Genomic DNA, 14,594 nt, shown 5'->3' with positions numbered 1-14,594 from the left:
ACAGGGAGGTCCCTGTTCTGTGTGAATAATGTAATACTTAGCACCTACGATAGACTTGTCCTCCAAATTGCGAGTTTTCCTTTTTGCATCTCATCCGTCAGGCTCATTTTTAGGCAGTTTAGATACATAATGGTTTTCCTGATATTAGTTCCCTGTAACCTTTCAAAAAAGCCAAACGTAATAAAGCATCTAACTTCAAATGGATTGATCTCAAATATTTTATGGTCACTGTCTTTTCACAATAGTAAAACATAAAAAGAGTTTAAGCCATGCCAATTTAGAGAGTGCTTTAACAGTGTGTGATCACTTCATTTTCACTTAATAGATTTTTACCTATGCTTTGTTTTAGATCTGAACAGGTTCCCTTTGACCTCAAAATCACTAATGCAAGGAAAATTACCATATCATGAGTGCATTTCCCCCCCCCCTTTTTTTTTTTGCAGAATAATAAATACTGCCAAGGCTTAGGAGTAGACATGGCCTGAGAGAAAGCCTATTAAATGCTATTTTCTATTTTTTTTTTAAGTTAACCAAATCATGCTAATCAATCAGATTTTTTTGCTCAAACAGAGCTAGTTTTAAAGTGCTTTTGCAGTGTCTTTTGTCAAAATGACTACTTAAATTTCAAGTTGGGCTTTATCTGGATTTGCTTTTTAAACCTGTTTTATTTCATGTCAGATTTGGGCCCCAAACAAACTCATAAACAAACAGGAAACCCTAAATTCAGAATAATCAAAACAAACATATTACGTGCACCCAATTTTTTTCCTCTTTCTTTTGAAACTGCTTGATTGTAAGGTGCTCTGAGTATTAAAAAAAAAAATAAGAGAGCCTTTAACATAACAGGAGAGAGCGTCAGCTGGGCTCTTCATTGCCAATTGAAGTAAGGAACGCTCTGTCTATTGGGACTTTTAAATCTAGACTTAAAAGTTATTTGTTCTGTTTAGCATTTTTAAAATGGTTCTTTTAGGAATTGTATGTGCTTCAGTTTTAATTTTAACTCATAATGATTGTAAAGCACCCTGGGATCCTTGCATGAAGGGTGCTACAAAAATGTAAGACTGTATTGGGTTCTAATATGCAGTATTATTATGGGGTGCTGGAGTTTCATTATGGACGATTCAGAAGGCTGTAGAATTCCTCATTGTAGAGAAGGTGGCTGACTTCCTTTGAGTCATTTTCCTTTCTCTCATTCTTTCTCTAAAACTTCATCCTGTTCAGTCATTATCTTTTTATTTCTCCTTGTCAAAAAACTATTCTCTTATATGGCAATATTTTCCCATAAAAATGCTAATCTAATTTAGTTTACTCAAGAGGTTCAAGAGGCAAACCAGATGATGTGTTGAAAGTTAGGAACGATTAAAGCTTTAATTGTTAGCATCATTTGAGATCACATTCTTATCTAGATGACAAGACAGGGCGTTTCATCATTGGGTACCACCCGACCATCCTAGGCTTGTCCCATTTTACTGTCAATCCAGCATTTTATTCCTACGCAGTTGAAAAACGTGGAACAAACCAAAACAAGTATTACCTTTACGAAGCGTCAAAATCAATATTTCCCAAAATGTATTGACTCTCCTCGGTTATGTTAACATAGGGCAGAGCTTGATCTCATTTTCTTTTTATTTCTTAATGGAATTATCTTTTGAAGTGGTACGTTTCATCAGAACTGCTCTTTGCTGTCACCTAATTTGTGAGCTAATAGCATTCATTCCATAAGAGTGAAGAATGTGAGCTCTGTCCTTACCGCTCTGAATTCAGGCAAGCGACTCTCCACGCCTCAATTTTTTAATCTATAAATAGCAAGATAATAGTACCAATTTTTCAGATTGTTAGGAGAATTACATGAGGTAATACTTGTAAAGCATTTGGAGCAGCGCTCAGTTCAGAAGTACAGTATAACACTTAGTTTTCTACAGCATGGGGATTGAGAGTTTGAAATCACACTTGTGGGTCTAAGAAACTTCATTCCTACATAGACGATTTTGATACAAGCATGACTCTTTTATGGAAAAAACTAGGAACTTTTCATTTGTGAAAAAATTAAAGGGCTGTTTTATAACTCCTTCTCACCTTTAAGGAATGCTTTTAGCACTGTCCTTACAATCATCATAAATTTCCCATGTATCTTAACGTGGAAGTAGGGGAAGACTCAAGCATTATGATTTTAACGAGCACATTTGAAAGTTAAGCAGATATGATAGCTTAGAAGGGACAAGGGAAATAGATGCCTCGCGGGGACTGTCCTCTGGATGTGAGTTTTTCCCAGTGTCCTTTCAGCTGCCCTCCCAGCACTCCGTACATCCAAGGCTCTGGTCCCGCCCGCCCGTAGCACTTTCCACATTGTCCTGTGATTATCTGTGGGCTGCCTCGGTTCTGCGCGTGTGTGAGCTGTAATTGATGGTCACAGAGGGACTAGGTTTACTCATCCTCACGTTCAGAGATCTGGTACACAGTAGGGTCTCAGGCATATTTGTCAGACCGAAACAGCCTCTTAGAATTTTCATCATGTTTATTTTGTGAACCAACAAATTTATGTCAGTAGTTTTATTCGTAGTATTTTATGTGTAGCCTTATCTGTAATATCCTGCTTTACAAAATACTTTTCCTGTTTCACTTAATTCTGAATTTTTAATTTACCTTACCAAGAGCAAATTACTTCTGCATTTTCATCTAAGAAAACCTACTGATTTTCCAAGCTGTCCCATATGTTTGCTTATACCGTAATGTTCTTGACTATATGTACAAAACTTTCTCTGTTTATAAACAGAACAATAGTCTTGGGAGGTACAAGGGACCCAGAGAATCTAAAAACTGCTATAAAAGACCTAAGTAGGGACTTCCCTGGTAGTCCAGTGGTTGGGACTTCGCCTTCCAGCGCAAGGGGTGTGGGTTCAATCCCTGGTCAGGGAGCTAAGATCCCACATGCCTCACAGCAAAAAAAAACCCCAAAACATAGAAAACAGAAGCAACATTTAACAAATTCAATTAAGACTTTAAAAAAAAAAAAGGTCCACATCCAAAAAAACAAATCTAAAACACAAAAATTTTTTAAAATAAAAAGACCTAATTATGCATCACTGTTAAGCACAATCTTCAACATATTTCCATGCACATTTAAAATTTTTCTTTTATGATCAACCGTGTATTTCAGCACAGCTGATAGTTTTCATTTTGTCTCAATTGTGTTATATTTGAGATCCATGCTTTTTTACTATTAGTCTATTTCTCATATTTAAAAAAATATATAAAGAGGGGAATGCCAATAGCGGAATCAAATGATTGATAGGGTAAGATGCTGACACTGCCAAGATAGAAATGCTAGCAGTTATTATCACCCCGTGTTAGCTCACAATGTCCCTTGCTCAGCTGAGGTTCCACAGTCTGTATTTGGCATCCGTTTGGGGCTATAAACATATAATGTGCAAAAGTCAGCTGTGTGAAGGTCCAGAATCACCTGAATTTAGAGAGAGCTGCAAGTGGAGATAAGTGTTGAGCTGTTCCAGAAGAGGCCTTGGGGGCTTGGTTTGTCCACCTTTCTGCAGGAGCACCGGCTCAGCTGGAGCTCACGCCCCTGGTGGTGGTGGACGGAGCTCCTTACTTCATGATGGGCAGTCCGTCCAGCACATTTTTTACCATTTCGCCGTAACTTCCAAAGCGGTGATTACCACTACATGGCATTTTCCTAAACTGTGAAGCATTTTCATAATATTGATGGAAATGAGCTGGGTTCATGTGATTTTTCTCTATGACCTCATCCAGAGGTGACATTGGTTTGTATTTCTTTAGTAGACATGGGAAATCTTGACTAACAACTAATAAAACACAGAAATCAAAGACATGATTTAGCCCTCAGTCTCCTGTGAGATCTTGGCTCAGATCTGAGTGGGATCCACGGACCATGCAGGGGGCTCCCAAGGGTTTGTGCAAACACAGAAGTTCCAAGCCTCTTTTGGGGGGTATGTATGTGGGGAGAGCTTTCATCAATTTCATGAGACGCCTGAAGGTTTTGGCCCCACAAAAAGCTAAAAACCAGTCTTACTTTTCCCCCCAATTTTTAGGCAGTGTGCCTTAAAAATCTAATAGCGTTCATACAAGGAAGGAAGGAATATAAAATCTGTGAAGAGTTATAGAGTCTGATTCTAGTATTTACTTTTGGAAAAATGGATTGTTCAAGCTACTTTAGTTCTTTTTTTCACTCTGTGAAAATGCTTTATTTAGGACCTCTGGAATTTAATACAAATTTGGTATTTTTTCCTATTATTTCTAAGTACAGATATGAGAAATTTTAATCTCTGTAGAGAATAGGAGATTTAACCACACAAGGGCCATCAGAGAAAGAAGCAGCAAGCATTCCAAGTGCTCAAGATGTAGAATCTTAGGAAACAATTTTTGCTATCAAATCCAATAAGAGTCATTAGATTTAGATTTATCTAATGAAAAACTTGTGAAAATTCTATTTGGAGTAGCATAATGTTTAAGTAAATAATAGTATATTTTTAATAATCATGGTATAAGCAAGATACAAAGGGACTTCAACCTTCCTAAAAAAATAAAACTGTAGTTGGGGATGTCTGCATGGTGAGTGGATGTTATGTGTTACAATTGCATCTTCTTTAGTCACTAAAGAAGACCCTATAGGTCCTATGTTTGGGAATATATACAGATCCCATAGAATCTTCAAGCTGTTAGAAGGGACCTTGCAGATCATCTAGTTCATTTCCCTTCATGTTGCACGTGAACAGGCCTAAGCCTCTGTGTGCAGTCAGTTTGAAATGTTACATGCAGTTAGGAATAATACACTTTTCAGCAAATATTTTCTAATTTAAGCTCTTTACTAACATATTCAATTTGTTTGAATAGGAAGGTTTCAGTAGAGTAAGAAAGATCTAGACGGATACTTACACAAAAAGACAGAATAGAGAATCTGGTCAGAAGATATTATCTGGGCCTTCTGTAAAATTAATTATGCGGAAAAGCCATATGAACTGTGAACCAGCATTTCCTTTAAAAATTATGAATTGGCTATTTAAATCATTTAATAAAATCTCTGTGCTTTGAAACGATCACAGTTTCATCTTTAGGAAATGTAGTAAGAAAATTAAAACAGAATTGTCCGGGTTTTCTTCTGTGCTTCCCTACATGTTCCTTTGGAGCTTTGTACCGAGTTTCTATTTTTAGCACGATACGAGGGTGACTTGGGTGAAGATGCCCTTTTCAGGCACTGGGATTGATCAGGATGGCAGGAGCCATAACTATGACAACTGGAGTTTAAGTAAAATTTAGAAGTGATTAGTCTCTTCTCAACAAATTGAGATGCCGAATATGCCCCAGTTGTATCTCCCAAGAGAATAGCTTAGAAAGCAGTAGAGGATCCAGAGGGAAAGATTTGGGGAACGTAAGCTAACATCACAAACAGAATACGACACTTAGAAATCCTTTTGTTTGCTTCCCATAAATTGAAGCCCGATTTCCTTCCTCCCCCTCCTCCCCCAGTACCAGATGGGGACTACCTGTGAATTTGCAACAAATTTGTTCCATGTTACCATCTCCTGTGATGCCTTTTAGAGCTTGTTTGTAGTAGTTGATGTCCTTTGGGATGAAAAGAAAACCCCATTTACCGAGAATCCCTGTTAAAACTGTATTTGAACATGGAGTTGATTCCACTTGATCTGAAGTTAAAGTTTGACCTTTAAGTTTCCCACACACATCTAAAAACCTGCTGTGAAAATTCAGGCCATAGGCAGACAGGACCTGGAGAAAGGGGAGGGCCAGCCGAGTGTGTGACGTTACACTTCCCAAAAAATAAAAAGGTAAAAGAATAGAGAGCCAGCAGTTTGACAGATTGTTCAGTAAATGCTCATTTTATTGAAAATTATAAAAAGGTGCTTAATGTCTCTGTACCATTAATACAATACATAAAAAGGTTACTGTCAAGATTAGTGTTCCAGCCCTGAAAATTAACTGCAGGGCTTTATAAAGCATCATTCTGTGTCGTCTGAGAAGTTAAAGGTTTCTGTATATACATCCTGCAAGTGCAGACATTTATTTCAGAAAACAATTATTTTAGACTTTATGCCAAAGACATTAGCAGTGATGTGCTTTCCTTTAAGACATGGATGTACCAGATATATATTACAGACAAGGTGGAACCATGAAAAATCGCCTTGCAGAATTAAACCTGTGCAAGATGATTTCCCTTGCTGCCTCTAGAGTATTCTGATTCAAAACATACATTCCTTCCTACAGAAGAAGATATTCAGATTCCTTAGTTGAAATTAATTAGCATTCAGAAACCAGATAGCATGTTTTTGGGTATTCATGAGATCTCTGTTTGAAAAAAAATGTTTTTAACTTGTAGAAATGTGTTGCAACACACAGATGGGAAGAAAAAGGGGAAAAAAAATCTCTTTAGCAAGCACTGTGTGTAAAAGGAATATTACATTTTGCACGCTCCTGATTGCTCTGTGTAAACAGTTTTTGACATCTGTCTTTATAGTTTTCGAGGAGAGGAAGACTTTGTTAAAAGAATCATTTTTATACAGCAGTCCCCATTTCAGTCCTGCTTTACCTGTATTATGAAAGCAGATGGTCTGCATGTCTTTTGAATATTTATAACTATCAAAAACAATCTCTTGCTATTCACCCTTAGGCTTATGAGATGTCAGGACTGTTCTGGTTGAAAAAAATCATCTTGGGTGTTTACAGAAAGAGGATTACATTAAGCTGAAATGACTATACATTTTCCAGTTTAATATTTGTCCATCAGCTGTTTAATCGTATTTAGATAATTGTGTAAATAAGATGTTGTAGCTTTTGCCCTCTCTGCTGATGGAGCCTGAAAGCTTTAAACGTGGGTGAACCACCATTTTGTAGAGGCTCTGACGGCCTCCTCCCACCTCAGTGAAACCATCCGCAAGTCTTTAGTAAGTTTTGATCATGATATCACAGTCCTGTTTAAAAAAAAAAAAAAAAAAAAAAATTGTGCACAGAAAGCCTGTGTGGCGATCACAAGGATGCAAGGGAGCTGCTGGCTTCCGGTACAGGCTGCGTAGTTCATGAGAGTATATTGTAATATGCAAATAGGGTCCAGCACTCCAATTACCCTTTAAAGATGGCATGGTTTTCTCTGGTTTTCTCTTTCTTCTCCATGGGCACGCAGCGCTTCGAGGGTATTTTGGAAAACTTTTGGTACAGTGGGGGTTAACTGTTTTTTTTGACTGGAAGCTGAGCAATCAGAGATAACAGATTTTGCTGTGGTTGGTTGATTTGGCAGAAAAGCATGAACAGTTTTGGTTTAAATGATTGAATAACCTGATTAGCATTGTTTGGGGGTGGGTTTTTTTGTTGTTGTTAAAGGCACAACAAAGCAATTTTAAGGGTAATCAGATCCCTGCCTTTCCCTGGTTGGTGAACCTTTTTTCCAGAAGGCCTCACCTCTCCCCAAACCTCTTCCTTGGTTGCTAAGATGACCAAAGAGAAAAATAAGACTCTCTTCCTTCGGTTTCTAAATGTGTTACAAATACATACCTACAGTGTATGTCCTATTCTAGCAGGGGCTTGAAAGGATAGGATATTTTGAAAAATTGTATAACCTCCACCAATGCCTTGTGGGTTTGGGGGGTTGTTTTTTGTTTTTCAAATTCAGAGACCTGCAGTATTTGAGAGCAAAGGTTCAGAATGTTCTAACCATATCGAAGGCAGGCTGTAGAAAAATTCCACCCTTACCTTTTCACAATTAGAAAGGTTATAAATAATGTATTTGGCTGAAAAGGAAGCTCAGCCTGTGGCAGATGGTATCATTCTAGAGAACCCGGGTATCTGTGAAGATGGCATTCTTTCAGATCGGAACTCGAGCAGACTCTCCGAAAGAGCCGGAGCTCCTCATAGGGTGCAGACATGTGCTTCATGGATCTTAGAAAAGCTTACAACTTGGCTCCTAGGATGAGAATATTGTGTCACACTGGGGTTAGGAGACCCACAGCCAATTTCTGCCGACTTCCAAATTACATTTCCTGATACTGGAAGCTTGCGCCTCTTCCTGGTTCTGTGTTCCAGGGTAGCGTTTGAACTTAGGATTTAAACCAAAGGAGGTTTATCAGCCTGGTTATTTTAGGCCCTGAACGTGGATGCTTTACACAGACTGGCCACTACATAGGAAGACTTGCCAGGCAAGTCGTGCCCTTTTCCCAGTGCTCTGGAGAAGCTCGTATAAATAGACACCCAGAGATCTGAGAGAACGCAAGCACCGAGCTCTGTGACTTCCGAGACATCTGTGTGGAAGTAGCTTCAGAAACCTGGGAAGGGATCTCTTGCAAATTGAAGAACAAAGGTTCTTCAGACCCTTTGAGTTCGAGCTTGACAGCTAAAAGTGATGGATTGAAAAGATTCCTGTGACAATTAACCTGCCATTACCTTTGACCTTTAAGAAAACAAAGAGAGAGGTGGCCTGCAGTCATGACTTATTTCAGTGACCTTTTATTGATCACCATATATGTGCCCGGCCCTGTGATGAGTGCAGGCTGTATGGAGATAAGCCCCAAGCCTCACTGCCTAGTAGGAAATAAACAGCTTGACAAGTGCCACAGTGGTGCTGTGCGCAGGAGGTCTGGGCAGCCTGGAAGGGCCTTGTAGGAGTTCCCATGAAATTGTATCCTAGGTGAGTAGCTATTACCTGAAGATATGAGAGAGCATGGATCAAACGAGTCAGAGGAGTGGTGCTGTTTTCTTGGTGTCAGCTACCACCTGGTAGCTGCAGGCCAGCTTCGGAAGATACCACCAGATTGAAATATTGAAAGAAATGGAAATGCTCTTTTTCATGGATGTTTTCCCTTGTTATCCCTTGACCCGACTTCTCATTGAATCATTTAATTTGTATCCTCTTTGTTCTTCATAAGAAAATTTCTTTGACTTAACGTACATTGTTTGAAAATGGTATCTAAGACTCGTTATCTAAAGCAGTCTTTTGACTGACCTGAAATGTGATCATATAATAAAAGCCAATGAGAAGGGAGGTGGAGGGTTGTCACAGTAATTAACTTCTCTTAAGTCCATACTGGGTATGTTCCAGGCTCTGTGCTAATTGCATCACATTCATTACTTTATTGTCTGTTCAAGTGGAGATCGTATGTCTCTTCAAGTCAGTAATTTTCTAGTGGCTTGTCCAGTGCTGGGCACACAGTAGGAGTTCCATAGATATATGCTGGATGAAAAAAAAAAAATGCCTGTATGTGTGGATTCTCAGAACAGCCCCATGAGGTGACTGCTGCCGTCATTTCTGTTTTGTTCGGGGAATTGTCATAGTGGTCGATTAATCTGACCGAGGTCACACTACCAGTGTGTGACACATATCAGACTTGAATGCAGGTTTAGCTGATTCTGCTTCATCAAATGAACATTTAGTGCGTATTTAATACACGCCAGGCATTTGGGCTGGAAAGTAATGCAGAGCCCCAGACCTGCATGGACTCACAGCTTAGTGAGTAATCTTTTCAGTTAGTAATCTTTTTAAACCAGTATCTCCTTTTGATTGACAGAAGAATCCCAAACCTCCCTCCTTAGAAAAGTGGATCTTTGTCTGCCTGCGCACTGTCCATCCCCACCCTGTAGGAAAATGTTATCAGTCTTGATTCTCCATTCTTTGTATTATCAAACAGGAGGTGTTTCTTTATGATTTTCCAAATTTAAGGAACACAACTGAGTGGGATCTTTCACATATACCATGTGCCCCACAAGATTCTGAAATCTCTCTTTCCTGCCCTTGAAACTCATAGACCTAGTCAGATGTCATGCCTAAGCCTTCAATAGCGATTTCACCACAAAGAAAAAAAAAAGTCTCAGGCAGTGTCTGTCCGAGCAATTTAGTGGTACAGATGACTGCATATTGTTCCAATAAAATAGAGGTGACCCCAGGTTACCCGAATCATGGACTATTTCCCAGCCCCCTAAAAGCACAGGAAGATAGAGAATCTAGAAAGTTGCTTTGGCATGCGTCATAACCTGTGGATTAGCCTTTTGATTTCTGTCTCGCTTAGGCTAATATTTACATTAATCAGAGTTTCCCTAAGCACACACCACTTGACAGAGTAGAAAGCATCCAGAAAGTCACTTAAGGACAGAGCCTACCAATTTAGGGTTAAACGAGGGCAGGGGAAGCTTTGACAGACACGCACATATGCATATTATTTCCCACATATGGGTAATAATGAACTTCATAGCACTATTGCATATGGGCTGTAGTTGTATAAAAATATTTCAGATGTTTTTTTCGTTTTCCCACACACTGTATATTTTTCTCCCCCCCCCCCCATGTATTTTCCACTGTTGGTCTACTGAATCACGTTACATTGAAACGATCTGTTAATAGGTCTCTTCCTTCTTGTAGGCGGAGGCTGTGTCTTATCTGCCTTTGTATCCCTAGTTCCCACCAGGCACGTAGTAGGTGCGCAGCTAAGAACAAATCTCATAGACAGAACTATTGGCAAAATCAGGTAGCCTGGACATTTGTCAAAAACTTCAGCAACATTTAGGTATTTCATACCTTTCTAAAAACTAAGACATAAGCCACATCTAAAATTTATATGTACTGTGATATTAACATTTAAGAATCTCCCGCCGTGTCTAAGTTGAAGAGTAATAATCTTTTTAAAAATTGGGCCAAAGGAGAAGAACATGGGCTTTCACCCATTTGCAGAATCACAGTGATCCATCAGCCATCTCTGTAGTTTTATTAGCATCTGACTTGATTGATCCATCATTACAGTAGAGTAAGTGTGATTGAAGCTGACGGATTGTTAACTGGATCAGGTAATCTTCTGGCTCTGGTGTTTTGGCAACCTTGCTAAGTATCCTTTTGTACCCTGGACTGAGGGACGCTCTTAGTCTGGATTAATGGTACAGTATCACAGGCACATTAAGAATGTCTTTTTAGAGACATGAAATGTGAAAATGACTATCAAGTAGAAAGTGTCAGAAAAAGAAAGATGTCATAGTGTGTCTTAGGAAAGATAGCCATGTTTTACATCAATAATGTAACTGCAGTATCCTTCGTTGGAAGTTCTTCAGAGATCCCGGATTTGCATGTTACAAAATTAACACTGATGACGGATGTGAGGAGAATCAATGATAATCAAAAGGGCTGTCTACGTTAGAAGATAATGATGTAAAAATACTTTTGTTCCCAAACTGGCTTTTCTGGTTGTTCCCCACCTCCCAAACAATGCTGCCTTCTGTAAACCGTTTCACCATAGTCCAACTGAAGCCTGAAATGTAAGTTCTCATGTTTCTCTGCATAGAAGTGGAGGACAGATTGGTGCTGCAAAGTCTAATTATTCCTGCAATACAGCTGGAAATTAATTTAGCCACTACTAGAGAAAATGAGTATTGTGGTTAAAGATAACTGTGCTCAAATCACTGAAATGACCAGAACCGAAATTTGCCAGGAAGACAATATTCTTCTTTGTCGAAAATGAGTTAAAAACAAAAAAACAAAAAACTAGTAATACATCAAAATCATTGTCTCTCTTCCTTTTTTTGTATTAAACTGTTGACTCCATTTTCCAAGCTTTTGTTAGAAGCAGGGTGAAGACAAGTGACAAAATAGGTCGTTTTCTTTTTTGTGGTGTCCTTGAGAAATGAGTCATCATGAAATGCGTATATTTAAAAATGTTACGGTTAGCTTGAAATTCAGAACCCAAGCTTTACTGTATACAAAGCTAGCAATAAGATTGCAGCATGATTTTTTCTTCTGATAGAGGATCTTTGTGAATAGTTTGTTTCTTCTTAAATATGGTCAGTTAGCCTTGGAACAGTGTTAATTTACCTCCAGTTGAAACTCAAACACTGTGAGTGGAAAGTGTAAAGGGTGTTTCCCAAACTTTTGTGTGCATGCACATCCCGGGGGTCTGATGAAGATGCAGGTGCTGATTGCCTAGGTCCAGGGTAGGGCCCAACATTCTGCATTCCTAATAAGCTTCCAGATGATCCTGTTATCATGGTCCCTGGCCATCCTGGGAGTTGCGGGGATGGAGACTTTAGTCACCAAACCACAAAGTGGCATTTCTTTATGAATTACAATCAGAAAGTCGTCTCTGGGTATTTGGATTTATTGAGGTGGGTGGAAGTTTGTCAGCCCCGGAATAGATGTGTATTATCTATACATTCTAGCATGTATGGTGGGGGTCCTATACATACTAGAGCAAAAGTCTGTGGGTGTGATCGCTTTATACCAGTCTTGGTGGAGTGTTGCTTTCTACTTAAGCATTTGACGATCTACGTTGAAGAAGTCATGGCTTTAGGCTACGGTGTGAAACAAAAATGTATCGGTACTCAGTTGATGCAAAGAAAATACAGTTTCCACAATTGAAATCATGTCTGTGTTCTGTCTTGTGCCACTGTGTATTACAACTGTTTCCCCCCCTCTTCACACAGAGTATGATTTCTTCCATTGTGAACAGCACTTACTATGCAAATGTCTCAGCAGCAAAATGTCAAGAATTTGGAAGGTGGTACAAACATTTCAAGAAGACAAAAGATATGATGGGTAAGCAGAAAACCGTCGCAGCGGTGGCCACATACCATTACCTGTCATTGGGGGGTTTATCCAAGTCACATGTAAAGCCAGGTCTTGTGATTGCCCAATTAGAGGCCAATTTAGAATGTTTCTTGGAGGGTGGGGAGTGGGTCTGAGTATAATGAGATAATTAAATTCAATAAATGTTTGTGTTTAAATCAGCCCAACTGACTTGGTTGTCAGACATTCAGGAGATGGAGGCGAGGTGGCGGGGAGCTGTCATGTTTTAACATCTCAGTGAAGAGCTAACCAGGCCTTGAATAGCTAATATTGGCTGTGGGTTCTCTCAGAGATAAATCATGCTTTTATGTGTCTTTTTTTTTTTTTTTTTTTTTTTGGTTTGGTTTGAGAGCAAAGGAAAGTGCCAGTTTTTACACCCAGTATTTAAGGATATTCAGTTGTATTTATAGTCTCCACAGTTGAGATCAAGTGATGTTTAGAGCTGTCATCTCCAGCCCCCTGGATAGGCTCTTTGCTTTACCACCTGCAACCAAAGAACCATTGCATCATTTCTAGGCTCTCAGCGACATGGCATCCTATCTTAACATGTAACTTTAGCTCAATGTTTGTTACGCAAGAAATACATTAAAATTATCTGCAGTGTGAAATGACAGATAAAAGTTGTGTGTTGTACCTGAGCGTTTAGATTATGCCACTTCTCCCTGTTGAGTTTGTTAGTGTTCATGAAAGCAAACACCGTGATTAAGGTTAATGTTTTAATTTCTATTAAGGTTTTCTTTCACATACTTGTACCTTCCAAATAAAATGTTTTAAAATAATACAAGAATGGGATGTTTAATATGCATAGCATTGTGTTGTGTTTTAAGTCTTTCTGTGTACTTCCGTTACATTCATTTAATAAAACAATCATAACTTCTCCTTAAGATTTTGAGGCAAGAGAACCTGAATTTTGAGCCGGTTTTAGCTTTTAATATTTGAAGCAAAACCATCCATCTACCAAAACAGATTCTTTGCCGTTTATAGCTTAGAGCTGTAATGAAGACAATGCATCATTTTTTTGGAATAATTGCTTGAGTTACTATTCCCTCTGAGTGGCTCACTTGGGCTGATATCACTGGTAGGAATGGAAGGTTTCTTCTCCAACTCTTAGTTATGTTTTGCATATATCAGCGATGATAGCAATATAAATTCCTCTAAATATAAAGCCTGAATATTTAATAAAAAGAGAAATGATGATTAAAATCAACCCAGAGTCCACACATGGGAAGCATGGTGTACTATTTATTTATTTACTTGTTTACTTATTTATTTATTTATTGGCCACACTGCACAGCTTGTGGGATCTCAGTTCCCCAACCAGGGCCTGAAGCCTGGCCCACAGCAGGGAAAGTGCGGGGTCTTAAGCACTGGACCTCCAGGAAATTCCCATGGTGTGCTGTTGAGAAAGACTCGCCCGCTGACCATCCTCAGCCTTTCAGGTCAAGAGCATTGAAGCAGTCTCTTTCTTGTAGCGGCAAAGCATTTGACACACTTACTGCACACTCTCACCCAATCTACACGCGGGATCTAGCCAAGGGAGGAACATTCGTCCTGGGTGGGTGGTAATAAATTGCAAAATGGTGACAGTAACACCGCTGCACCAGAGCGACTCCCCCACCGCTTCCTTGAAAGATTGTCCTTAGCATCTGGTGATGGCCATAGCTTCTTCAAGAAGCGTTTGGGTCTTAGCAACACTGGGTATGCTGGCTTGCAATACGATAGTCATTTGCTTCATTCTAAGAAATATTTGCAGATATACCTGCCATCTAACATGATAGAATTAAGCGAAACAGGACATATAAAATACTCAGCTCAGGGTTGAATATGCATTCAGTTATCATTACTTATCATTATGACTGCTTTTATGATTTATTATACTGATTACTTTTTTATATTCGCAGCTAGGTTAAAATTGAACTTGTCACATTTATATACTCTTTTTTCTTTTAAACCTATTTTGCCTAGAGTAGTAACAGTTAACGATATATTATGTGAAAATACTTGGATATTTCTTTTTTCT

At 38.9% G+C, this 14,594-nt stretch overlaps 1 protein-coding gene across 4 annotated transcripts in view; it reads left to right on the top strand.

The window, feature by feature from the left end:
* SATB1 (SATB homeobox 1) overlaps positions 1-14,594 on the top strand; it is a 78,623-nt gene that overhangs the window by 15,890 nt on the left and 48,139 nt on the right. For all 4 annotated transcript variants that reach the window (XM_057739514.1, XM_057739511.1, XM_057739513.1 and 1 more), the window contains one exon: positions 12,433-12,544. In XM_057739514.1, the coding sequence (XP_057595497.1) occupies positions 12,433-12,544 (112 nt within the window). The remainder of the gene's footprint in view (positions 1-12,432; positions 12,545-14,594) is intronic.

Source organism: Hippopotamus amphibius, chromosome 6 (genome assembly GCF_030028045.1).
Source record: "Hippopotamus amphibius kiboko isolate mHipAmp2 chromosome 6, mHipAmp2.hap2, whole genome shotgun sequence".
NCBI lineage: Eukaryota > Metazoa > Chordata > Mammalia > Artiodactyla > Hippopotamidae > Hippopotamus > Hippopotamus amphibius.
This window is presented reverse-complemented; position numbering and strand designations above follow the sequence as displayed.